Below are 27,335 nucleotides of genomic sequence, written 5' to 3' on the forward strand. Positions count from 1 at the left end.
GGCACTTAGAGGGGGGATTAGGGTTACTCACTTGGGGGGAGGTTAGGGTTAGGCACCCCTAAGGAGGGTTAGGGTTAGGGGGGTTAGGTTAGGTTAGTAGATACTCACCTATCCACGATCGGGATTTCCAGCGCTGTCGGGCTTCCGCTGCTCGGAACTCTGCTGATGTCGGGCTGCCGGGAATCGAACCGGTATTTCATACCGATTGCGATAGAATAATCCACCTTTTAAAAAAGCAGTGAAATAACCCGGAAATAAAGAAGCTTGTATATTATACAGATGAGTCTGTGTTTCTATGTATATACACCTCTGATTGGTTGCTATGGGCAACATCTTCACTTCTAAAAGCCCGCACTTTAGTAAATATACCCTCTAGGGTGCAGTTGAGCGTATTAGAGGTGTATAAATTAGCCACTGTGATCTCCTATGCCGCTCTGCGTGTCAGGGAGAGCTGCCAAGTCTGTGTTCAGTCAGACCTTCCACAAGGGCAAGATGGCCGCCGATGTTACCGATGTTTATGCAGGTATGCGTCGTTGCACGCAGGTAAGAAGGCAGCAGTGGGCGTCTTTATGCTCGGGTGTATTTTGCACGCATTAGCATATTTTCGCAGCTGCGTTGCATATGAAAACGCAAATGCGAACGCATTTCTGAAACATTCCCTTAATATCCAGTTCAAAATCCTCACCCTAAATCAATTTGTTTTTGCCATTGTGCCCCTTTTCCCCTGGAACACAATCCCTGACCGAGGGAAACTTAACAACAGGTTCCCCATTTTTAATTGTGCTTTTAAGACTCTTTTTTTTTTTTAAATTACAGCTCTTAATTCACCACAAATCTCCTCAACCTTTCCCCTTAGTATGATTGTAAGATGCCAAGGGCAAGGCTTTGAGATGAGGTTCTTACCTCTCCCCCGCACAACTATTTGCAAAATGAAGACAACAAGAGTCATGGCCTAATTTGTTACACATGTAAGGAGGCCTAATGCACAAAGGAAGGGACCATTTTCCTCATAGACAATAGACTTCTGTCATGAATAATACGCCATGCTACATAGACGCCTGGTATCCACACTGACACCAAAATAATATCCGGGATGGCGTCCTGATGTCCCCCCCCCCCATTCCCCATCTTATAATTACAGCTTGTATACTGTTTAATGGAAATTGCATTGCACAGACCCCCCCACCCCTGTTAATGAGATTTCTCCACCCATTTATAATTTCATAGACAGGTTGCCCACCTTCACCCCATCTTGGTCATCGCTTACCTGCATTGATTGCAGCTTGATGCCTTCTCCGTGATTACAGAGATGTTCATGGAGCTGAATAGATTTAGAAACCTCTACATTGTCATATGTAGAAAACAGGCCGAAGCTCAGGTCAGGGTGCTGATCATTATATACTGAGACAGATACCACTAATTTAGGTTGTGGTGGGGGGCGGGGGTAGGAGGGGGCGCCGTGGTGCCTGAGTACTTCTACTGCAACGAGTTAGTGGAGCTGGTATTGCAGACTGACAGATGGCTGCATGTAGGACCAGGCTGGGCCCCTAACAGCATATAGATCATAATTGTAATGCATGTTGCTGGTCCATTAATGTCTCATTTGCTATCTATATTTAGGGGATGTTCCATTGGTTGTTCAATATTTGTAACAGTTTTCTGGTGTTTGAGTAAGAACATTTTTAACTATTGTAGAGAGGGGTTGTCTCTCACCTGAATTGCCCACATTCCTGTGGGATCAGCTCCCTCCGAGGAGGTTAGAGTGAAGCCTGTGCAGTTTGCAGCAGCAAGGGAAATTTGGAACTCCGGGTTTTCACAGTTACACAGGCCCAGCTGCAATTTAGCACTGAAACAGAAAAGGTTCAAAACTCTCATACACCCTCTGCTCTGGGAACTGACGCCGGCTAGCGGCCAGTTTAATAGGCCAAAGTTCTTCAGTACCAGGGACTGATGATTTTGGCTATGCTGGAAGAGCATTAAGAACAGGGAGTGCTGGGACATTTACTTCCACCTGTTTATTTTATGTGCCTGTGTGTCCAGGCCTAAGCCTGTGCATGTTAAAGTGCAGTGTCTGCTCACATTAAAGACACTGCTTTACCGAATACCTGCCTGATGTGAGTCCGTATTTCTACACCCCGTGTTACGCTATATAGTAGCAATTTAACATGCTTCAAATTTTGCAAACATGAGAACAATGGAACAGTCACGGGGGCTGCAATTGCACCCTTAAAATGTTTATATGGCTACTGAATGTGACTGTCTGGCTTCTTCTTGATGCTGATTGGATCATTTATGACCCTCCCTCCATTTCCAAATAAAGGAAATAAAGGAAATAATTGTACCAAAATAGACTATATCCCGAAGCCTCACAGCCTCAGTTGATTATGGCTGTGCTCTTATTTATTATCATATATTATATTTATGATTTATGTTATTATTCATATAATACACCATACAATAGTGACACCTACTGATGTATTCTCATGTAGCTGTTTTTGCGGGATATTTCCTCATGAATGTTTTATTGATGAATGAAATGTAATGGTGATTGGGGCTTAAAACCATAGAAAGGTTCATACTATTCGATTCACCACATACTGAGTTTCAAGCCTTGGCAGGGTAGGACAGACGAATTCCCCTATGCAGACAGTGGGGGTGTCCTCAGCCAGGGATGGCAATGTGCATCACTAGGTCTCACAGCTAACTTTGACTAGTGTCCATACATACTTCTCTAGATTCCCATGATGTGCAGAGCTGCAATTCTGTGCTAATGTAGCAGAACTACAGGGGGTATAGCATATGTAGTTGTTATGGGGCCTGGAGGTGAGGAGAACCGGTGTTGATAGTTTTCCTTATACTTCAGTGGCCCCCACTTATCCCCGAGGCACCTTGCTGTCTGCAATAGCAATTGTAGGGGCTTCTCCCGACCCTGCGCAGTCTGTGCAAACTGGTGCATGCTCAGAATAGCAAATGAGCAATTTGCAAGCAAAACAAATTGATAAAGTCATGGGTGCAAGCGTATGTGATGTATCAGAGCCGTAACTAGACTTTTTGGTGCCCTGTGCCAGAAAGAGCATTGGTGCCCCCCTCATTTTTCAAAGGGACATAATGCACCCAAAAAAGGGCCATGGCCTCATGGGGAAGGGCCATGGAAGAGATAGGAGAGGGCAGGAGATGCTGGGGATGAAATAATAGGAAGCTACAAGTGAGAATGATAATAAACAGAAATATGACAGGCCCGAACAGCGCCCCCTGACCTGTGGTGCCCTGTGCGATGGCACCGGCTGCACTACCCTAGCTACAGCCCTGTGATGTATGCCTGTTGCCAGTTCGGCACATATGTCACTGGTTGCCAACCAGGGGAGACAAAAACAATAAAAATCAAACAATAAACCCTCTATGCTCAATAATATGATGAACAAGAAACTTTGAACACTATATTTATTGAAAGAAAATAAAACATAAAACACGCACAGAGGAACATTTTTTGTATTAATTCCAAAACGATCGCTCACATTTTATGTGTCTGTAAGTTGTATGTTCAATGTGGTTATGTCAATACTGAGTAAAGCAAATGTAACATACCTCAGTTATGTATAAGCTTTCTCAAATGGTAAAGGAAAAGAGATAAACAGGGAAATGCTTACTTGTGACCAGTAGGTGGTGCTACAACAAACAAACATTATTACATGCTTTACAATAGAGGGTGGGAAATGTGGATTGAGATATACTTTACACTAGCTTTACGTTGTTGACATTACGCATTGATGATATTAGTTTGTGAAGAATTTAATGAGAGGGTTGTCAGACTCACAACATTGTGGTCCAGGAGCTACAGGAATACGTGTTCCTGGGAGGGATCTTCTATCTGGCTACATTCTGATTTATGCACCAATCAAATTTGACAATTAACAATGAAAATAAACAATGCTTGTACTTAAGGTTCTATGTTAGATCAGTATCACTGCTCTTGTTACCAAGGGCCTGATTCAGCTTGCTTCGTAGAGCCTCCGTTGGCACGCACCCATTCGATGTTTGCATTCTGCTCATGGGTATGCAAACTAGCTACTGCGATCGGCTAAGGGATCACAGTGAGTACGCAGACCCTTCCGATATTGATGGACAGAAAGTGCTGATTGTGGGTGGTGGGGGAGGGGGTGGTTGGGCGAATGCAGCTTTGCCAGTGCGTTAGAACTATGTTACAGGGGCGTGCATAATTAAGGCCTGAGCTGTAGATACCGACAAGAAGTTTAGTAGTTTGTGAGTGAAGTCATGGTCAACCACAACAGTGTGTATGGGTCCGATGTTACTCGATGTTACCGATGTTTTTGCACATACTTGCGAAGGCATTGGGGATGTAAGTAAAGGGAAGTGGGCAGCTTGATAATGTGGTGGGCGGCTTTGTACAGTGCTGCGATCGCATCGTGATTGCATTCATTTGCATAAATTCGCTGCGGCCGGGTGTGTGTGCGAACCAGGCTGAATCAGGCGCCAAGAGCAGTTCTAGGCAAGAGTGGCCTCAGCGATGGAGCCTACGCTTTGGACGGGATTAGGGCTCCTTCAAAAAATTTGTGTATAGTTGCAATTTGTTATCCAAAATTAGGTAGCAATCTCACAGATATCACTCATGCATTGACATGTACAGTAGAAGGCATCTGGCACTCATTGTACACCCACAACCCAGACGCTTCTTATGTGGAGCAGCCGTGCAACCTCATATCGTCAATAAATTTGTAGATCTCCTCACACTCGTCCATCAGGATTGTGTTACATTCCCTCTTTGTGGGCACCATCTCAAACCATGTTCCACCGTTGATCACATAGGACTGTCTGGAAAAAGTTAAAAGATGCACAATAACCCCCCTCAAGAACCAGAATTAAATATTATCTTATACATGTAATATAAATGAAAATGTTTATTTTTAAATATATTGGTAATAATAGGGTAAAATATGCGGACGTTCGGGCCTGATTCAGGGGTGGGGGAAGCGCCAATGATTGCACGGTTGAGTGATTATTTGCTCCTGCGCATGCGCGAAAAGTCTTGAAGACCCAGATGGCGCATGCATTCCCCTGAGTGTACGCGGAGTCACATATCATCCTGTGGCCTTAGGATAACCGTGTAAGTCTCTACAATCCCGAGTATAAGACCAGGGGGTAGCCTAAGTACCGGTGAACGTGTTGTGTTCTATTGGAACAGTGGGTGGTTGCTATTGGCAGAACACCTCGCCCGAGTGGTTCTAGGGCTCTTACATGGTGATTCCTAAGAGACCCTAACAAAATGAAGCTCATAAAAGATAGGTCGGTAGAGTTTTACAATAGGTGATAATCATATGCAAAGCGTACATCTATTTACTGGATGTCAGGGTTAGTGTTTTGAGATTTGTGCACATGAAGCCCTCATAGATCTCGTCTTTGTGTTTCTTAGTTATACTTACTGTCCTTTTAATTCCCATAAGTCTTCACTGCGACCCCAGATGATGTACGTACGGCCCACTCTGGCTTTGACAGAGTCCCTGCAGCTCTGGTGGCTGAAAAACTGGCGTTTGGTGCCATCCTTTACATCATCAGTTCCTATAAAAAAAGATCTGGGAGGTGAGAATTTGTATGAATGTAAAATAAATTTAAATGTGACCCCAAGATAACACCGGAGAGTTCAGTTCCTCAATTTCTGAAATAGATGATCAAAGGCGGTATCCGGACTATAGACAGTTAAAAGGTCGACCATGTCTAGATAGACCCCGAGGCCCACCTCCACTGAATGTTCCTTTCAGCCATGGTTACCAGTAGTAGAGACAAGTGTGGTTAAGCCTCTTTTTTCTCAGACAGCTGAAGATAAGCTCTGGGCATAAGGGCATGAGGGGGCTCTGGACAGCCATAAGGGCATGAGGGGGCTCTGCACAGACATAAGGGCATGAGGGGGCTCTGCACAGACATAAGGGCATGAGGGGGCTCTGGACAGACATAAGGGCATGAGGGTTTTTTTTGGCAGGCATAAGGGCATGAGAGAGTCTGGGCAGACATAAGGGCATGAGTGGGTTTATGGCAGACATAAGGGCATGAGAGGGTCTGGGCAGACATGAGGGCATGGGGCATATAATGGGGCATGAGGTGCTCAGGCATATAAAGGAGGTTCTTCTTTGCTGGAATATATGAACATGAGAGGGCTCTGAGGCATATGTACTGTAGGTGTATGAAGGGACTCTGGACTGGTGTATATGGGCATGAGGGGGTTAACTTCTGAGGCATATAAAGGGCCATGAGGAGGCACTTCATTGGTATATAAAGGTGTGGGAGGGGGCTCTTTATTAGAGTGGTGAGAAGATGGCTTGTATTCTGACAAACAGAATGCCTGTAAGCCTATTGCAGTTTTGGACTTTGCCCTGGATACGGCTCCTGGTCATGGCCCCTGTCCAATAATCAGGCCCCCCAAAACTTTTCATGTTCCCTAATGTGGCCCCAGGGGGGACAGGATTTTGACATGGCTGGACTAATAAACCCCTGTAGTAGACCAGTACTCAATGGCTAGAAGGGCGGGGTATCACCTAGCAGACTGGAGTTAGTCTGTAATATATATTTATTTTATTAGTATTTGTTCATTTTCGTACTACTACTACTTTACTAACTCTGGTCCAACTTTGGGAAGCATGTGAAGAGTTGGTGTGGGGGGGGGGGGGGTAAGGCTGGGTGGTGCATTTTGTGATGTGAGAGTGAACCCACTGGCTTCTCAAAGTGCATTGATGGTGATTAAGGAAAACTAGGAAGAACAACTTTATGAGTGTAATCAACTGTATGAAGTATTAAGCTTTGGAGAGAGATACAGAATCTGATGCCCACAGCAACCAATCAGCTTCTAACTGTCATTTCAAAGATTGTGCTAGATAAATGATAGTTACTGTAGAAGCTGATTGGTTGCTTTAGGTAACTTTTTCCCTGTGGGTCATATTCAGTTGGGAGCGTAATTCTTTAAAACCCGCAGCCGCAAAGGTTTTTCCTATTCAGTTGCCGAGGAGAAATTCAGCCGCATTAATTTCAAAGGGAATTAATGGTACTTTTTTTCTCGCAGTGACCCAGCAGGGGCAAAGTCCAGGGGAAATTCCTGTTTTTAGTTAACATTATAGGTAATTTCTTCAGAAACCCTGGACACCCCCCACTCCCTAATGACTAATTAGGTAAGGAAGGTTCCAACTAGCCTAATTAGTCATAATTACATGTCATTATTGTCCCTGCCTTTAGCCTGGGCTCCCCGCACAACTGCCTACAGTACCTGCATTCCCTGTCAGCTTGCTAGGTGGTTAGAGGTAACTACAAAGGACTCATCCAAAAGGGCACGTTCGCCAGTCCCCACCAGCAGGGTCTCCACATATCAGAGGGACCTGGGCACACGCAGACCCAGCCTCCTTATCCTGCAGCCATTCCATTGGCCCCCACATGCTGCTGTATGTTTATATTTTGGGGGCAATAGGCTGATTTTTCAAATTTACTGCAACCGTTTTTATTTTTTTTTACAATCGTATACTGCGGATATCGGGAGCGTGCATACCTGCGGTAATGGAAAACATGGTCGCGATAGCTGCAGTAAATTTTACTGCAAAAATCACGCACCCAATTGTATATATAACCCTTTATCTTTCTCCAAGGCTTGGCACATCTTCCCCCGGTATGAGCATGACCTGGACTGTGCTGGTGAATGGGAGACCAGGACTTGTAAGACACCATGAAGAGAAGGATAAAGCAGCAATAAACCAGTGAGTATTGCAATGGGCATACCTGCCAACACGCTGGGCCAGTACAGATGCCGATGTACATTGTGGGCATCACTAATACGGCTGTGCATTAGACTGGCCATTATCACTTCTGTACATCTTACTGGGCATTAAAACCACCGTTGATCATTTTAGTTGACATTATTTTTACAGCTCTGATTGTCATTTAGCATTACCATTATTGGGTATCTGATTAGTAATTACAGCTACTGACGTCCATTACCATTGGAACATTGGCTATTACAGGTCATTATGGAATGAAGTTAGGGGTCTCATTAATAGTATATTATATATTGTGGCATAATAAGCAGCATATTACAGGGAAGGAATTATAACTTGTATATCACATGTTTTTGATAATCATCAATGTATAATATAGATTTAAGAATCACGCATGACATCTTACTGGACATTATCGCTGTTATTTCATAGTTTGCAGAGTATTATCCCTGGTATACAACAGGCGTTGCCTGTGTGTTTACAGTGACTGTATGAGAACCTGCTCTCAGGGTCATATTTATCGTCCGGGACCCCCTCCCCTCTTTCCAGCGGCCGCGGCGCACTGACAGGCTCAGGACACCGGGAAAATGGCACGCCAGCCATTTTCCCACCGATTTCCCTACTGCGCAGAACGCCGGGAAAATGGTAGCTGCGGCCATTTTCCAGGCGTTTTGTCTAGCGCCTCTCCAGCCGACGTGGGACTTCCGAGAAGTAAGTATTAGAAAGTATGGGTGCAAGGTGTGCGGTGTGGGCCCCGCACCCATTATAGATACACCCCTGCCTCCTCTGTATTATAGCTGTACTGTAGTAATTGATAGTCATTGCTAAATGTTGTTGTATGTACTAAATGGTATATTATGTCGTATTGTGTTTTTATCAGTGGTATATTAGATATTGTTTATAAGAGTTTTTAGGTTTGAAAGTTTTTGTTCTTGATGACACAGGGCCTGATTCAGAGATGGACGCAGTTGAGCGGTTATGTGCTACTGCGCAAAATATTCACAAAGCCTCTACGGTTGCCTGCGTTACACAGAGTGTACGCACATAGATGCGGCTGCGTACTGGAGCGTTGGTATCAGAAAGCGAGAGACGAAATGACGGTCGGAACTGGGAGGTGACTGAAGTAATCACAAAGAAATTTGTTGCGTCATTGGACACCTCACTGCGAACTTTGGGCCTGATTCAGAGCCGAACGCTCTGACAAGAGCGCTCGCTCTGAATCAGTGCCCTCCTCCATGAAAATGGAGCGGTCTCCTGGCCGCTCGCATAGCTGCGGGTGACCACCCACAGTACATGCAAGCATCCATGATGATGGTTGCGATGGTCTTGACCATCGCGACCATCGGGCTTGCGACGGAGACCCTGCGGTAGGGTCTCGCTGCCGCAAGCCCTGGAGTGATTTTGGCTCTATCAGAGCCAAAATCACTCCCACTGACATCACTAGTAATGTCAGTGGGGCCGGACCCAGACGGTAGGCGTTCCTCCATCTGGCAGTCATTATGGGCCTGATTTAGAGGTGGCAGAAGACGCAACCGCGTATTTTGTGCGTCTTTATGCTAAGACCACATTCGATTTTCTAACAGCTGAGACGCCCGCTTGCAGCGTCTTCAGAAAGTGAATTTCCGTCACTGCGCTTATTTAGCTGCACCATCGGTGTCCCACCGGTTGCTCCAACGCAACTTGCATCAGCCCTAAGGCAGGTGTAGTCTCTCCATCCGCATACGGCCTCCAGTGTGAGCGTCTGTGCGTCTCTAACTGCAGGCGCTTTCAGCAACACGCCAGGAACGCCCACTAAAATGCTCAGGCCCCGCATCCGATTCTGTGCTGCGTCACTGTGCGCAGACAATCGGGACGCCTGCGACGTGTGCCGCAGACAGTTGCACAGAATTAAAACATGGCCGTTTGTGTCCATGAAGAAAGCCCTATTTGTCCTTATAAAGTAGAGATGTTAAATCAAATGACAGATAACCGGTGGAACCTGATAAACATTTGCATATACCAGGGGGATGGTTGGCAAGAATTAGAAAATGACAAAGAAATTGGCTAAAACAAATGTACAGATATAAGGAGGATATAAGGATGACTTCATATAACATTTACACTTTTTGGTGATCCATGACTATAATATAGTATAAATATGTGCCAGGTGAACCGTATAGACCTACCCAACTTAACGACTCGTGTGATAGTCATGGTGTAAGTGTCATACGCCCCAGTCTTCTCAATGCTGTCCAATGTGCTCTCATATACTGTGAAATAGAGAGAGAGAGATGTTAAGTAACCGTTGGTGCAAAAAGGAACTCTAGCTTGGAAATCCCTATAGCAAAGATCCACGTAGATAAAGGCTAATTCTCATGTATATTTCTGCAGCTCAAGTAATAGCTCCAAGAGCTAACTGATTTCTAGCGATCCTAATGATGCGTGCTCAAGACAATTGCCTTTTGTATGGTCACTGGATGGGTAGGACTCATTCTAATGGACACTGGCCCTGATTCAGACCCGCTCACTCCCAGAGGCAGCTCGCAGGTCTGATGGCGTTTTTTTTATTTCCGGTCCAGCCTCCTGGCCGCTCGCTAAGCTGTGGGTGACCACCCACAGCTTTAGCGAGCGGCCAGGTGATGGTCACGACGGTCGCGACCATCGCGACCATCGGCGCTTGCAACAAGACCCTTGTGGTAGGGTCTCGTCTGCCTCAAGCCCCAGTGAGCTTCCTGCTCTAATAGAGCCGGAAGCTCACCACTGACATCACTCGTGATGTCAGTGAGGCCGCCCCCAAATGGCAGGCATTCCTTCGGGAATGCCTCCGTTTGGCCAGCCACCCCCCCCCTGACCCGCCTACCAAATGGGGCGAGCTGTCGATCAACATCAACAGCCACCCCTTTTGGATGCGAGCGCCAGAGCGAGTGATTTCTCGCTCGCTCCGGGGCTCGCACGTGCGCACTGCCCGGCCATCGACCTGCTTGCGAGTGCATAGCGCTTGCGAGCGGGTCTGAATCAGGCCCACTGCACAAAATCAGCTGTCAGGGGCGAAAGGATAGTCTAGACAGGCGCCCCTGGGGTGGGTACTAATTATCTGGGCACGGACTTGTAAGAGGTGCCCTCAGTCAGCTGCTGAGGGGGAGAAATGTTACCCTTTGCAACATGCGGGGCCTGGCACAACCATACCTTCCGCTTATGTCTCCCACTATACCCGGGCCCCATTCAGCTCTCGGCGGCCCTTCCCCGGTGTGTGTTTAACTTTACATCAGCACTTTCTCACTGGGAGCTGCCATGTTATTCTCTGTCAAAGTGCTCTGAATGGTCTCAGTATGTAAACACAAGGGCGAAACCACCATAGGTGCTGGGGGGTGCAGTGTGAGATTTTTTGCCATTGGGGCGGCAGATGGAGTCTTTAACTTATGTTGCTACAGTTTATAGCCCACAAATTACTTGCTACGCCACTGACTCTATATGAGGGACGGCTCTTTGCAAAAATATAGTTAATAACTTTTAAACAGTGATCTAACAGCTTTTCAGACTGGTAAGACACTACAGTGCGCTTTCTTTATTAATCAAAATATCTACAGGGTTGTGTTGCATTGTATATGTCAATATATATGTTATTAAAGTTAAAGTATTGTTTCCAGCAAGGTAGGACAAATAGAAATACAGACCTCATTAGAGACACTAGTGGCTCAACCTAAGGCGCCTGCTTACCGTAATCCACACGGTGATGGCACGCTGCAGCGACACGAGAGGCAGAATCCAACGCTGTTTTGTGTGCATTCTTCAGGTTACACCTTTCTGTAAATACAAGTAGTAGTTTCACACTGAGTATCTCTTTACATTTGTTTAACACTCCGGGTAAGGGGGGGGTCATTGTTCCAGTACATAAATGTTTTCCATCCAGTGGTTCATCTGATTCTCCACTCTGAATACATTGATTAAACATCGTGTTGAGTAGGAGATGGGGAGTTTGGCGGCTCAGTGAAGAAATTAATATATCAACATCCAATTAGCTTCTAGAGTGTGGAGTATCCCAGCCCGAATCAACAACCTCCACTATGGCGCCTACCACCATTTGCATTAAGATGCATACCAACCAGCCCTATAACATTGTCGTAAGATGGCCCTATATCACCAGCTACAGTAAATTGGTTAATGCTCATTCATTTCCATTCTTCAGGCTGGAAGCATCTAACGATACCTGAAATACAGTGACATTCGGCTCCTCTGCAGATCTTCTTTAGCTCTCCCTGCTCTTCCGTCGGATGATAAAACTTCGTACATCGGTTTCCTAGAGATGGGGGTGTGAGAAAATAACTTATTGATACTTTAAGGCTAAGTTGTCCTTTCCTAATACCGTATGAGGGAGTGCAGTCAGTCAGTGCAAAAAGTAATTCAGACATATTGGTCACATGGAGCCTGGTTCTGAGTTGGCCGACGCCCCTTTTTTCCTGAGTCTACTTACTTCCTTATGATCCAAGTGAAACAGGCGTCTATCTATGATCAAACAAGGAAGTTGGCCTACTGGCCAATAACATTCCCCATGACACACATTCACTAGATGAAACAGTTCTGTGCAATCGCATTGGTCGCCATTCTCATCCTCTGGCACAGTATGCTGATGTAAGCTAGATGCATCCGAAAACCCACTTCCCTCTGACTTAGATCCAGACTCATTGTATTTGTGTGTTAAGTTGAGTACTGTGATATGTGGTTAATTCATTCCAGGACAATAACAGTGAGGATTCTACAACTGCAATGTTTGTAATGGAGAGATAGAGAACCAGTGGCATCACTAAAGGGTGCGAACTGCACCGGGTGACACCATCCGAGGGGGTGACACCAAACCAGCAGGGGAAAATATAGTATGGTGAATATTCTTAATATCTTTCCCTGATCAGTGCAGATATTGTGACTAAGCTATAGGAATTCATCCACAATTGCCTGACATTCGATAAACATAGTATGTCTATCTACAGATTATGGGAACTGCAATGGGACCTGAAATGGCACCACAATATACACAATAAATACAAGCCATGACCTGGACAAAATATTCCTAAGCACTTTACATGATAAATCACAAAAATTGTATTCTCATACAATTTTTTTTTTTTTTCCAATTTTAGGGACTTATAAAGAAGAAGAACTGGAGACAACATCTAACAGAAATCAATGCACCTTTCTCATCATCTGAGTTACAGAAGGAAATAACTACATATGCTATTAATATTGTAGACACCACCATTGATTTAGCAGGTACCAATTTTGCAGAGCAATATAAAAATGCACACCTCTGACTAACCCCCTTACCCCCACTTACAGGGCAACTTCAGAGCTCCAGATTTCACTCTAAAAATCATAAACAATCAGCAACACACTGGATTTTTGCAACATACAGTAAAAACAACAGACAGAAAACACTGATAAAGAATATTAACCAAGCAATGATATACAATACAAAGTGATTTAAAATAAATAAATACAAAATAAACATATACCCCTTGATGTCACATGCGTCCAAATAATGGAATTAATATACAAGTTAATAAGAAACTTTCAACTAATAATAGCAGATGATGAATCTCAGGTAATATATTTTGAGCCCATCAAAACCTGGCTGTTAGACCACCACCAATCCTTAGGAAACAGCTAATATGATGGACACCACATTGATTGTAAGGACATGGCCAATAGGGGACAAAAACATAGGCCCTCATTCAGAGCCGGACGCTCTGAGCAGAGCGCACGCTCTGAATGAGGGCCGGGCTCCATGAAAATGGAGCGTCCTCCTTGACGCTCGTATAGCTGTGGGTCACCACCCACAGGCTATACGAGCGTGCATTGTGATGGCCGCGATGGTCGAGACCATCGCGACCATCGAAATTGCGAGCCGGAGCCTGCGGTTGAGGTTTTCAACCACAAGCTCCGGAGTGATTTTGGCTCTATCAGAGCCAAAATCACTCCCACTGACATCACTAGTGATGTCAGTGGGCCGGCTATTGACGGGAGGCGTTCCCGTGGGAACGCCCCCGTCAGGGAGGCACGCCCCCGGCACGCCCACCAAAGGGGGCGTGCTGTCAATCAACATTGACAGCACGCCCCCTTTGATCGGACACAACGAGCGAAGGACTTTCCTTCGCTCGTCGCGTCTGGCGCATGCGCACGACGGAGCTCCCTCCGTCGTGCGCATGCTCAGTCCATAACATCGACCCACTTGCGAGCGGACAGCCGCTCACGAGTGGGTCTGAATCAGGCCCATAATCTTCAACATCCCTGCATTTTATAAGCTCACTTCCAGCAATGATGTACATATGATACAAGCACTGTAATGCATGCCAGATTGAAAAACTAGCAAAGAGTTTATCTATAGTATAACTTATCTTGACTAACAGGGGATTACACATCCCTTTTCTGATCCAATTCCTACCACTAAAAACATTGAAATCATGGAAAATTAATTAGGTTGTCTGAATAATGATTTTGATTTCTGAAGATATGAACACTAATAACGAATAAGTTTTATTTTATTTATTTCAAACTATTGGTCTGGTATATACAGTATATTCTAAATGGCTGGTAATTTAGTTTCATATTCTTTGTAATTATGTTTTAGCACAAAATTCTTTGGAATTATATTTTAGAAAAAAGAGTTCATTGAGTTACATAAAAAAAGTTTCAGCTAATACTACAGTACTCTACTTTACGGTAGGAAGATGATAATTAATACTTTACCCAAAGTATAATATTCATATATGGTAACCATTGATGGCTGCAGGATTCCGACCTCAAAATTCTGGTGGATCTTGAATTTTAGACATTCGGTCTCTGACCTGGAGACCTACAACAAAGGGATTGCTTTTAAGAAAAATTAATTTATGTTTCATATACACATGTATAACACAGCCTGAAGGTAATAGTATACAATATTTTTAATAATTTTGGGCCTTAAATAAAGTTTCTGTACACTGAACCATCAAAAAGCAAAGGTTTCACTATCTCAGTCATGCTAAAAAAAATTCCATATTTCGGAATATTTGGATATGGGAGGCTCAACCTGTACTGCATAAACCACTGCAAGACAGGATAAGATCCATAGTGGGAAAAGAGAACATGAAGACAGCATGGAAATAAACATGGTAGAAGTACAGGAGCAGTACAGGTAAGGAACTTGAGAAGAATATGAAAGCATTACTAAGTACAGTACAGGTGAAGAACAAAAGTAGGACAATACATAAATATAAAAAGCAGCAACCAAATAGAAAAAACATACCAGACCAGAAGAGAAGCAGGCCGTAAGAAGTATATAAATGGGAGGCGAAAAGTTATGAACAGGTCAGCAGAAGAATGTAAGAAGAAGAACATTAAAACAAAAGAAGATAAAGAATAAATTGCTAACAAGATAAAAATCGGGTGTTGAAAAAATCAGGAAATCAGCAGCAAAACTGGTGAAGATCAGTAAAAAGGACAATAAAAGATAACAAGCAACACTGGAGAACATCAGGGGCAGGGCAGGAGAACATCAGGAGCAGGGCAGGAGAACATCAGGAGCAGGGCAGGAGAACATCAGGGGCAGGGCAGGAGAACATTAAAACAAGAGAAGATAAAGAACAAATTGCTAACAAGATAAGAATCAGGTGTTGAGAAAATCAGGAAATCAGCAGCAGAACTGGTGAAGATCAGTAAAATGGACAATAAAAGATAACAAGCAACACTGGAGAACATCAGGAGCAGGGCAGGAGAACATCAGAGGCAGGGCAGGAGAACATCATAGGCAGGGCAGGAGAACATCAGGGGCAGTGCAGGAGAACATCAGGAGCAGGGCAGGAGAACATCAGGGACAGGGCAGGAGAACATCAGGGGCAGGAGAAGAGAAGGAGCTATACATGAGAAGAATCAAGAGTAAGGCAGGACCACTTCTGGAGAACATCAGGATTACAAAAGAAGCAGCGCAAAAGATGAGCATCAATACTTTACTTACTGACTCATACCATAAAATATACAAGCTTTTCTATAAGTGAGCTACAAAAGCTCAGTAGATATCACACTTTGGCCCTCATTCAGAGCCGTACGCTCTGAGCAGAGCGCACGCTCTGAATGAGGGCCGGGCTCCATTTTCATGGAGCGTCCTCCTGGACGCTCGTATAGCTGTGGGTCACCACCCACAGGCTATACGAGCGTGCATTTTGATGGCCGCGATGGTCGTGACCATCGTGACCATCGAAATTGCGAGCCGGAGCCTGCGGTTGAAGTTTTCAACCGCAAGCTCCGGAGTGATTTTGGCTCTATCAGAGCCAAAATCACTCCCACTGACATCACTAGTGATGTCAGTGGGCCGGCTTCTGACGGGAGGCGTTCCCGTGGGAACGCCCCCGTCAGGGAGGCATGCCCCCGGCACGCCCACCAAAGGGGGCGTGCTGTCAATCAACATTGACAGCACGCCCCCTTTGATCGGACACAACGAGCGAAGGAAAGTCCTTCGCTCGTCGTGTCTGGCGCATGCGCACGACGGAGCTCCCTCCGTCGTGCGCATGCTCAGTGCAGACCATCGACCCACTTGCGAGCGGACAGCCGCTCGCGAGTGGGTCTGAATCAGGCCCTTTGTCTTCATTTATAATGGTTATTTGCCTTTGCAAAAAAATAATAATTCTCACCTTGTCCAGGTAGATAATCAGGGAGCCTCGTTCAGAACGTGATGTGTCCATCTCAAACTTTGAGATATATCGGTCAACCCTATTTGTTAGCTGGACAGAGAGAGATATATATCATACAATAATAGAATCCCTTAACTCTGTCATGTTAATATGACTATTCTGCATCACGACGGCATGCAGTTGGTTAGAGTACTTTGTCCTTTTTCTTTTGGAATTCCATGGGCTAGTTTTCTCTTCTTTTATCACAGTCCTACTTGGTCTAAAATATTATACAGTAGACCTAATTCTGAGGTGCCTGCAAATCTCGTCAGGACTGCGATTCTCCATGCAGCTTTGCTGAAAAAATATTGTAATGATTTAGCTGATGTCTTGTGCCCAGAGACACCCACCTCCGGCGTCTCACAATCACCGCTTACATACAAAAGACGAAAACATCAGGAGCATCAGCATTACATCGGTCTCACATCAAACATATGAGCAACCCTATGCTGTCTCAGAATATTCGTCTTACCTAAGATCGCTAGGGCCTCTCCAACTGTGCAATGAATTTGTAGAGGCTCACTAGGGCATGCCTAGAAAAAGATCCTGACATGCCTACATTTTTGTAGCCACACCGCGATATTTCCCCCAAATTCTGGCTACCTGTCACTAACTTTACGACCGCTTTCTCAAACCCATCACTGAGTGCGCCCTATGTTCCAGTTTTCCCAAGACAGTTTAGGTTCTACTGCTTGAAAACTTGGGAGCCTTACTGGTGTACAGGTCTTCCCTATTGGTCTATGAAAACTCAAAAACCATCTATTGACAATCACAACCAACCCTGTTGAGATCCTCCGTGTCTGGTGTGAACCCTGTGAGAAGAGTGAGGTCCAAAATAGTCATCGTAGAGTCTGTAACTCCAAGGAACCTGCAATATAAAGACACAGGTGTCAACACAGAAATTATCAGAAAAGTGCAACTCATCATCTAGGTCCACAAGGGGCACAGGCCAAAGTACCCACAAAGTACTATGGGCCTGATTCAGCAAGGAACGCAATCTTGAATGCAATAGCGATTACGCATGCAGTTCAACTGCGATAGTATGCTAATTCATTGCGATTGCTATGCACTACATAAGGATGCCCACTTTACCTTACACACATCCGTAATGTTTAGCAAGACTGCAAAAACATCGATACAATCGAGTACATCGCAGCCCCACGCAAACATGTACAAGCCCTGACCTTACTCAGAAATTGCTAACTTCCATGCACACCATGAGTGCTCAGGCTGCGTAGGGTATCGCAGTGGCTAATTTATGCACGCCCCTGCAACGGTGTTCAAACGCACTGGCACACCTGCGTTCGCCCGACCACCCCTCCCTGCACCACCACAAATGGCAGTTCCTGTCAATTACTCTGCAATGGGTCTGCGTAGTCCATGTGATTGCAGTCCCGATCGCAATGGCTAGTTCACGCACTGCAACGCATATGCATGCGCAGTACGCAACAATCGGCCAATTGTGTGCGTACTGTATTAGCAGCTGTGTTCCTGGCTGAATCAGGCCCTTATGTTCTTACTTCATACAGATGTTTATGAACATGGTCTTCAGGGCTCCAACTGGCGTCTTGGCTGCAAGACAGGAAAATTAACACAACAAGATAAGAACAAACAAACTTTGCCCCAAGGCACTGTAATAGAGGACAAGTATCCAAATTCTGAATTATACCAAAATTATTCAATTATCATCGACCAAGGGGCATAATCGATTGCTGATGAAAAGTCCCAGACTTATCGCATGGTGCGCTGTCCGCCATCAAACCTGGTTTTAACTTCGGAAAAGTATCTCGTCCCCGCTTTTCGCCCTATTCAGTTGCAAAGGACGCGACAACGGGACCCGGTGAAACTGAAATAGTGCTGTCAGATTTGGGGAAATCAGCCAGACACCCTCCAAAAGACGCTCTGACATGGGGGATCACTATGGATACCCCCGAATAGCCCTGCTGAAGGTATTTGGGGTACTTGAATCGTCTCAATAGGTGGTATTCAGTGTCTTTGCATAAGTGGTGAAGAATAGCATTTAGAAGTTTTTTTTAGGAGAAAATAAGTATTCCCAGCAAAATTGGGGTACCCGAAAATAGGGGCTAGCATATCTCAAAGTGAAGTTTTAAAAATCTCTAAAAAATCCACCTGCCGCAAGCACCTGCAAACTTTAAAACACCTGGGGCATACTTCGGGACCCCCCTGGAGTCTATTTCACTAGTTTTAAACTTTGTTCCCCAATTATTTTTTTTTGCCCACAAAACGAAAGTACTTTTATGGGGTGATCTAAAGTATTATTTAAACTTTTTTTGATGCAGTTTACCTTTGAGGGACTGGTCCAAGGCTGCAGGGGTGTCTCCGGAACCTTCCACCCCAAATCTGCACTTTTTTTCACCTCCATTCAGAGGCGAATCTTTTTTGCCTATCTGAATGCATCGACTTTCAGCTTACGCGAAAAGTCTTTTGCAATTGAATCGGGTGGAAAGTCTAGACCTGGCGAAATGACGTCATCGGCGAAACTTTTCTGCCGATCACGGCTTTTCACCTGCAATTTTATACGGCCCCAAATATGAATAGAGATGTTTACATGTCATGGCAATATATTGATTATATACTTTAAAGCAGTCATAATATCAAAATACTTATAATTGATATCAGAATACTTATACAGTATTTGCATGATATATTTATTTATCTGTAGATTACTGTACCAAGAAATGTATCTGTTTTAGTCAGTCTAAAGTAAAGATTTGAAGATTAAAGTCTTGTTATTATAGAGACTTGGAGGCTCATTTACCAACAAGTTTTATCATATGCAATGAGTGCTAAAACTCGTTGCGTATGATAAATGGGGATCCGGCCAATCAGCTTCCAAATGTCATTTTTCAAACAGATGACAGTTGGGAGCTGATTGGCTGGAACACCATTATCATACACAACAAATTTGTTGATAAATGAAGCCCTTAGGGACCATTTCAGAGCCTCATATAAGTCATCCGAAACTGCACACTTTTCTAATTGCGGATATTTGCCTGAATGCCCAGTTGCTTGCATCTATTTTGCCGACTTGTTCAAATAAGCACACCATCATTACCAACTCGATCTTACACTGTCCTATGCATGGTGCAAATGACCTGCCTGAAACATGGCCCCGGTTAAACAAGCCTACGTGCGAACAACCTCTTTACTGCCGAGTTGTGTTCATTTGTCCACAAGCAGAGAGTTGACTGATTTGCGTACAACTCAGAATCGCACATAGATGTGGGCGCTTACCTACAGAGCATGCAAGGTGGTAAAAAGATCTGTCCGCTAGAGGACTTGAGTGCAATTCAGGCATGTCCACTAATATAACTAGGTGGCCACAACATCATATGATATAACAGCCCTTTCAGCTGGAGAGACCAAACTGCAGTCAACCAGTTAGAGGCGGCTAACTAGCGCTGCTGATCTTCAACATCATCATCATAGGTGCACATCGTTGCAGCAGCCCCCCCCTTCCCTGTTACCCACAAGAATTAACCTTGACAGGTGTATATGTGTCTGTGTAGAAGTCTTCCTCAGTCAAAATTACGTGAACACAATTTTATAAATGTACTAGGCCCACGTTTACATGCATCTTACTGAAGCAGAACACGGTCAGCGTACATATCTCTTGTGTAAATGTGACATTATCTATATGTTAGCAGAAAGACAAGTATGTTGTACTCATTTTAATTATTCAATTTTAGATTGGTCCGTAATACTTTTGGGCCTTCTCCAGCCAATATTAATTAATTTCTTACTTCTGTGCATTATTTGTGTCTGGGGTTGGGAGCCCTTACCTCTCTCTGCCAGAAGAACGAACCATTTGTGTGGAAAAGATTGAGCACCAGAAAAGAGGAATCCACTTACCTAGAGGTAACACCTAGGTATTCACCAAATTTTCGATATACTAACCTGGTTAGGGGGTGTGGCAGTGTATTCACTATAATGGTGCGTACAGACGGGACGATCGACAACGATAACGATATCATTGTGTGATCTCCCGGGTGTGCTGGACGATCGATATTGATCATCCAGCACACCACCAACTCACCAACGACTATAGCGATCCGCGATCAACGATCGCGGGTCCCTATAGTAACCTGGTCGATATTGACCAGGTTGGCCTGCATGCACGGTCGATGGACGATATCAATATCGTCCATATGTGCCCGCGCATCGCAGGTTGTTGGACACTGAAAAATGTACGATGTGAACGATAACGATATTATCGATATTGTTACCTTTCATATCGTCCATTTTAACCGTACCATGTGTACGCACCTTAAATCATTGCAAAACTACCTAAAATATGTAGGCTTGTGTAAAACTCATTCATGTAAAATGCAGCAACGTGAAATCCTTTGAAATGTGAGGTAAGTGTAAGTTTTTACACTTTATATACCATCAGCGAAGTCACTATATAGGTCCATGGCCATGGTTGAAATTTTCAATGAGGTTGCAGAATATTCATTTGTATTTCAGAAATATGAGCTCAATATATTCCATATAATCCACAAAACAGAGCATTTTATTCAGTTACCTTTTGGTGCATCTTTAATAGTGACGTTAATATCAAAATTCTTGCAGGGGGCGGTGCCTTCAGCCAATGGTGCATAATATACGGACATAAGCTAGGTATAGCCAAGTGGGAAGATACAGGAATTAACAGTAAAGATTAAAGAGAAGAATTAGTATACAGTAAAATATTATATGCTTAAACCACATAGTGGGCAGAGAAATATTGTAATACCCTAAGACAGATGTTTTATGGGATGAAGCAACATTCATAACAACACTTTTCAATTTGCTACAAGCCATTGCTAAAACACACAATTTATATCCATTCCACAAAATGGCTGCCTACACTGCGCATAACATGTACTGTACTGTACATTAAATATATTTAGTTACATAAAGAGGATTATACTGAAAAAATTTTGGCAGTAAAATTGTATAATAATGTAAGATTTTTTTTTTTTTTTTTTTTTAAGTAAAATTGATACCATATTTAAAAAAAATCAATTTGTAATAATTATTTCTTCAAAGCTTTCTTAAATTTTTTGTTGCATTATATATACTGTATACTGTATATTATATATACAGTATGTAACGTATTAAAATAATGTTAAGATTTATTAGAAATGTATTATTTACACTGAAAAAAATCTTTTTTTTGTATAAAACTATAAATAAAATAAATTAAACTGTATAAATGAAAAATCATACAACACTCCAATTGTAAATGACACTTTACGCTTCTGGTTTAGATTTTTTCTAAAAATAGCTTCTGGTTTAGATTTTATAAAAAAAAAAATCACATTGTACACTGTGGGCCTGATTCAGACCCGGTCGCAAGCGCTGAGCGCTCACAACCGGGTCGATGGTGGACCAGAGCGCATGCGCGAGACCCGGATAGCGACGGGCACTCCGTCGCTTCGGGTCTCGCTACAAAGGGGGCGAGCTGTCGATGTTGAGTGACAGCTCGCCCCCTTTGGTGGGCGGGCCGGGGGAGTGGCTGCCCAAACGGAGGCGTTCTCTGTTAGAGCCGAAATCTCTCTGGGGCTTGCGGCAACGAGACCCTACCACAAGGGTCTCGTCGCAAGCCCGATGGTCGCGATGGTCTTGACCATCGCGACCATCTTCCTGGCCGCTCGCTATAGCTGTGGGTGGTCACCCACAGCTATGCGAGCGGCCAGGAGGCCATTCTAAAAATAAAAAAAGACCGGCCCTGATTCAGAGCGAGCGCTCTGTCAGAGCGTCCGGCTCTGAATCAGGGCCTGTGTTCTATAAAAGTTAACCTAAACCATACCCATTTTGCCCCATTAGAAAACTTATATAATTAAAAAATTATTTAGATGACTGCAAATTGTACTTTAATAGGAGTTAAAGCAAATTAGATTTTTTTAAGTTACAGAATGCTTAAAAGTTACAGAGAGCCTGATTCAAGGGTGGACGCAGTTTCAGCCGCGACTATATCTTTCTGCGCAGCTGTGACCAGCTCTTTCTGCTAATGGTGCAGCCGATGGGCTTCCTAGAGGGACGCCCGCTGGTTGCAGCAATGATCCGATGCTGTGCAGATTATTACGCACCAATGGTCCCACCACTGAACACACCATCGGAGTTTGCACCTATCTTATGGCAGGTGCAATTTCTCTGTCTGACCATGGCCACTTTCTGTCCCTGACTGCGATATGCCTGTGTCCCCCTGAAACACCCACCAAAATTGCACCTCTCTGCATACAATTTTGATCTGCGTCTTAGACCCGTATTCAATTTGGAGTGAAAAGTCCGAGCCAGGACTTTTTGCCATCATCGGAGGTTTTGTCTCCGAAAAAGTATCGCGAGCGTCTCCACGTATCCCTGTATTCAATTGCAAATGTGCGAAAACGGGACCCGGCGAAATTGAAATTGTCGAAAAGTTCTGCCAGTTTTGGGGAAATCAGCCTGAGACCCCCCAAAAGATGCTCTGACAGGGGGGTTCACTATGGGTATCCCCGAATAGCCCTGCTGAAGGTATTTGGGGTCTTTGAATGGTCTCAATAGGAGCTATTTAGCGTCTTTGGTGACAGTGGTGAAGAATAGTATTTTGCGATTTTTTTTTGGGGGGGGGGATAAGTATTCCCATCAAATTTGGGGTACATAAAAATGGGTGCAAGCAAAAATGCACCTGCTATCAAAAATACACCTCCCCCATACTTCCAGACACCCCAAAAGCTATTTTGCTACTTTTTTGATTTTTTACCCCCACTTTGATTTTTTTCGACCATATTTTCAAAGTGCATTTTTTGGGGTGTCTTTAGAGGGTTTTTTTTTTATGTTTTTTGATGCAATTAGCATCAATGGGGGTGTAAAAAGGGTTTAGGGGGGTTACCGCAATTTTGCACCCCAAAACCCAAATTCTGCACTTTTTTTCACTGGGTATCCATTGGCGAAACTTTTCCGCTAGTTACAATGCGCAAACTTTTCGCACCGGCGAAAAGTCGGAGTAATTGAATATGGAATCGGCGAAAAATGACATCATCGGCGAAAAAGTTTAGCTGAAACAGACTTTTTGCTCCAAATTGAATATGGCCCTTAGAGTGGTAACCATCGGGATTGCATGTGCAGACTGAAAACATTGTCTGCTTGCGTGCGGCATCGATATCACGTGCACCTCTGTATCAGGCCTGGAATGCCTAAGTCATTAATAGGCATCCTGATATACTTGAGGGGCCACATTGGGCTGCCCTCTCACCTTTAAAAGGACGGCTCCTTATACTTATTCCCAGAAATTAATGAAATAATTATATCTTATCAAATAAAAAGAAATAGACAATTTTAAATCAGTGTAACATGCTATAGAAAACAAATAAAAAGAATAATTGAAGGTAAATGTATCACTTCGTTACTTACTGTTAGGGTCCCTTGTCCCTTTCCTACAGCCTTCACCTTAATTTTGTCTTTCAGAACAGTCTGAAAGGGAGATAAATGCATAATATCTATATTATTTACATAATATAAATATTGATTCAAGCAGAGCATGGAACCAAACCGAGTGGTGGGATTAGCACCATTGCTGGGGGAGCGGTGGTAATGGGGTCTGGAGGGGGAGATTGGCAAGTGCCCCCACAAAGTTATCTTGCGCCACATAAAGCCACTGAGCTGCAGCGTACTCCCGCCATGCTGTGCCTCCCCTAAATTGGGAAAATATAAGGTTAGTGCGACACAACAGAACTATAATGGGTGGGATGGTGGGTTGCAAAGAAGAGGCTAATATTATGCAAACGAGCCAATATAGAACATCCATCTAGCCACTCCCTCCAGCAATATCATTGGCTCATCAAACCAGCTGACAAGGCATAACAACTACAGTAACTACCCAGCAACAAGGCTGTCATCAAACAGCCAATCAGCAAAAAAACAGTATTCTTATCTATCCTTAAGCCTATTCAGCGTTCGTCTACCAAAAGTGAAGGACTTGGCCTACTAAAACTTCTACTCAGCTCCATCGTGATATCATGAAGGCTCTGTGACAGTGCCAGAAGCCCGGAATAAAAGGCAAGGCTGTGGTCATTTGTGTCTAGCCTTACTCGATGTCGGGTGGCTGCAGGCTCTCCGGTAGTCATTTTGCCACTTTTGCGCTCTCTACGTTCCAACATCAACATCAGTAATTTTTTATGTCTATACCTTTTTTTTTTCCCTGCACTTCAATTAAAATGTAACCAAAAGTGGCCATAAAATTGTTTTATGGAAAATTCCAGAAAGTGACTAATAAACCCCCCAAAAAGTGTGATTTAAAAAAAAAAAAAAAAATTCCAAAAAACAAAATAGCAAAAATCAGTATTTACCATGGAGGGTTTCATAATAAAATCTGCACTCAACAAGGATAAAACATTTTTTGTTGTTCTTGTCGTTTATTACCATTTTTATTTTAAACGCTTGCAATGTGTAGGAATACTGTAGAAGCCCGCAAGGCCCTAACACTTTGTAAACTAGAAAACCTTCCACTCTTAAAGGGGAGATGTATCAACCCTCAGAGAGAGATAAATTGGAGTAGATGCCCATATCAACCAATCAACTCCTAGCTATCATTTAGCTGGCACAGTCTAAAAATGACAGAAGCTGATTTGTTGTTTCAGGTATAACTCCTCCACTTTATCTCTCTCTAAGGTTTGATACATCTCCCCCTGTATGAGAAGATGCCTTTTTTTTTCTTTTTTATGTGACACACAAGATGCGGGAGATAGATGGGGGATTTTAGCCATCCCCCCCGACCAATTGGTCATTTTGTTTCATCAAGTCAGTCCATTTATGTAAATTGGTTCAACGTGCTGGTCATATTCATCTCATTTTATGCATTTACATACCGTACGGAGCGGAAGGTGCACAGGCCCATGGACTGTCAGACATGCAGGGGCTCCCATGCAGACCATGATGTAAAAGGTATTTGTAATTGTGTGTGCAAGTGCTGTGCACTGATAGCATCACAAAGTGGTCCTGAATAACAGAGTCTTCTACAACTGCTAAATAGGCCACACGTTCCTGAGGTCCACAAAAAGAAGGAAAAATATCCAAAAAGCCCTGAGCCCACATACTGTAGAATATTGTGGTAAAAGTGGAAGTCTGACAACAACTGGGCATTTGCTAAAGCTGCTAACCCTATTGCAACACTGAGAATTACATTGGCGCAGAGGAGCAGGGATCACCGACGCCCTGTGCCGGCCCTGTGACTCCATGCGAGGAGACAGGACCACCAGCAGGAGAAAGTGTAGAGTTGTCCGGACACTCTGGTAAGCTCTATACACTTCAGGCTCTGAAGCAGCGCTACTGGCTACAGGGTGTAATTCCAGGAACCCTGTTAGCCAGTTAGAGGTGCCATGGGGCAGCGACAGTGCCTCCCACAGGGCCATGCGTCCTGGCCGTTGGTAAAGCTGACACTCCCCTCCCTACGGTCCTGCAGTGGAGGATCACCGGCATATAGTTTTATCCCCCTACACAAGGTAAATATTTTCCTATAGGCTGTGTAGCTGATGTACTAAACCGTTCATTCTGATTGGGCACTTGGTTGTGAGGTTGTATGTAAGAGCTGACACTCACCTTCTCACTGCGTTGGAGCATGGCATTGCCCGTGTTGATCTTCCAGGTAAAAGAATTTGCTCTCCCGGGTAGACTTAGAGTCACATCCATGTCAATTTCATTCATTTCAGGCACAAGTCTCTGAAACTCTGACATGGCCTGAAACACCATAACCGTGGCCTGGAACAAGAGAGACCCCAAATTTCAATTGTAAGTGTACATCATAAAGTCGGCCAACGTCTACCATTTCCCGTTACTGGAACTACCTGGAGGACAGAAGCAAGAGCCTACCTGAGTGGAGCCATAACCTCCTCCATAGAATCTCTGCTCTGCCAAATATCTGGACACGGGCTCAGCCAGTGCAAAGCGGTTGATCTTCAGAAGCGCGAGCATGCCGTAAGAGGTGGCTTCAATCATGTAGAGATCGGAGGAGTAATCTGCCCAGTGGGTGCCATCTGACATAAGAAAGTCCAGTTACATCATGGTATTAAACAGCAACAGTGTTAGAAACAAAGTTCCATCAAGGACTGAGAACTTTTTCTATGTCAAGTTAGGACTCTGACTGGCCCACTAATGGATATCTGCATTCTTCTGGGCAACTACAACGTTGCTCTCGTTTTCCGGCTGGATGCCAATTTGAGATTGCAAATTACAAGGGGTATGAATATTTTTTGTTTTTTTTAAAAGGCAATCAGCTTTGATTTCCATGTTATGCCATTGGTGGGAACATTTTTGTCAATGTATTACGATTTCCCACTAAAGCCCGTTGATGTCACATGTCCACCCACACGGTGTGACATCGCAATGTCAAGTTTGGGGGCAGGGCCAGCAAATGGGTGGAAAATCACCCTGCTACAGGATGGGGTATAGAAAGAGTCTATAAGAACGCTGACTGCCCTGATCCCAGATTGTCTGACCGTGTTTTTGACTCTTCCCTACACGCGGCTCTTCTGCGCTGTACAGTACTGCGGTACCCAGCTATGCTTTCACTTTTGGTAATTCAGGGAGGGCTCCAACTGTACTGTACATTCATTCCCCAAATTCCAGGCATGTTGCTCTATGCAGTATGCAGTCCCTCCTGTTAACCACACACTTTGGGACTTACTCCAAGTCACCCGGGAACAAAAGCCACTTGTGAGAAAACTTGCGCATTGCGAGACGACGGGCATTCGTACTAAAAACAAGAGCAAGTTGCGGCCCCCAAAAAAAGGCGCAATTTGATTTTACATCCATCTCTGAAAAAATAATCTCACGCATTTAGGCTCATCACCCTTTACATTGCTGGGGCCTAACCTGACATCTGCACTGGTAATCTATACGTTCAGTTGCA

General features: G+C 44.1%; 1 protein-coding gene across 1 annotated transcript in view; it reads right to left on the reverse strand.

The window, feature by feature from the left end:
• Window positions 1-4,151: 4,151 nt before the first annotated feature.
• Window positions 4,152-27,335, reverse strand: part of LOC148507498 (complement C3-like) — a 134,980-nt gene continuing 111,796 nt past the window's right edge. Inside the window, exons 29-41 of the mRNA XM_088446066.1 lie at window positions 26,297-26,460; window positions 26,027-26,185; window positions 23,843-23,902; window positions 20,991-21,081; window positions 17,965-18,016; window positions 17,225-17,312; window positions 16,406-16,495; window positions 14,487-14,592; window positions 11,953-12,042; window positions 11,463-11,549; window positions 9,932-10,015; window positions 5,439-5,574; window positions 4,152-4,830 (exon numbers count right to left, since the gene is read on the reverse strand). Of these exons, the coding sequence (XP_088302192.1) occupies window positions 4,692-4,830; window positions 5,439-5,574; window positions 9,932-10,015; window positions 11,463-11,549; window positions 11,953-12,042; window positions 14,487-14,592; window positions 16,406-16,495; window positions 17,225-17,312; window positions 17,965-18,016; window positions 20,991-21,081; window positions 23,843-23,902; window positions 26,027-26,185; window positions 26,297-26,460 (1,346 nt within the window). The 3' untranslated portion in view covers window positions 4,152-4,691. The remainder of the gene's footprint in view (window positions 4,831-5,438; window positions 5,575-9,931; window positions 10,016-11,462; window positions 11,550-11,952; window positions 12,043-14,486; window positions 14,593-16,405; window positions 16,496-17,224; window positions 17,313-17,964; window positions 18,017-20,990; window positions 21,082-23,842; window positions 23,903-26,026; window positions 26,186-26,296; window positions 26,461-27,335) is intronic.

This window comes from Taudactylus pleione, unplaced genomic scaffold (assembly GCF_031769625.1).
Source record: "Taudactylus pleione unplaced genomic scaffold, aTauple2 ptg000393l, whole genome shotgun sequence".
Lineage (NCBI taxonomy): Eukaryota > Metazoa > Chordata > Amphibia > Anura > Myobatrachidae > Taudactylus > Taudactylus pleione.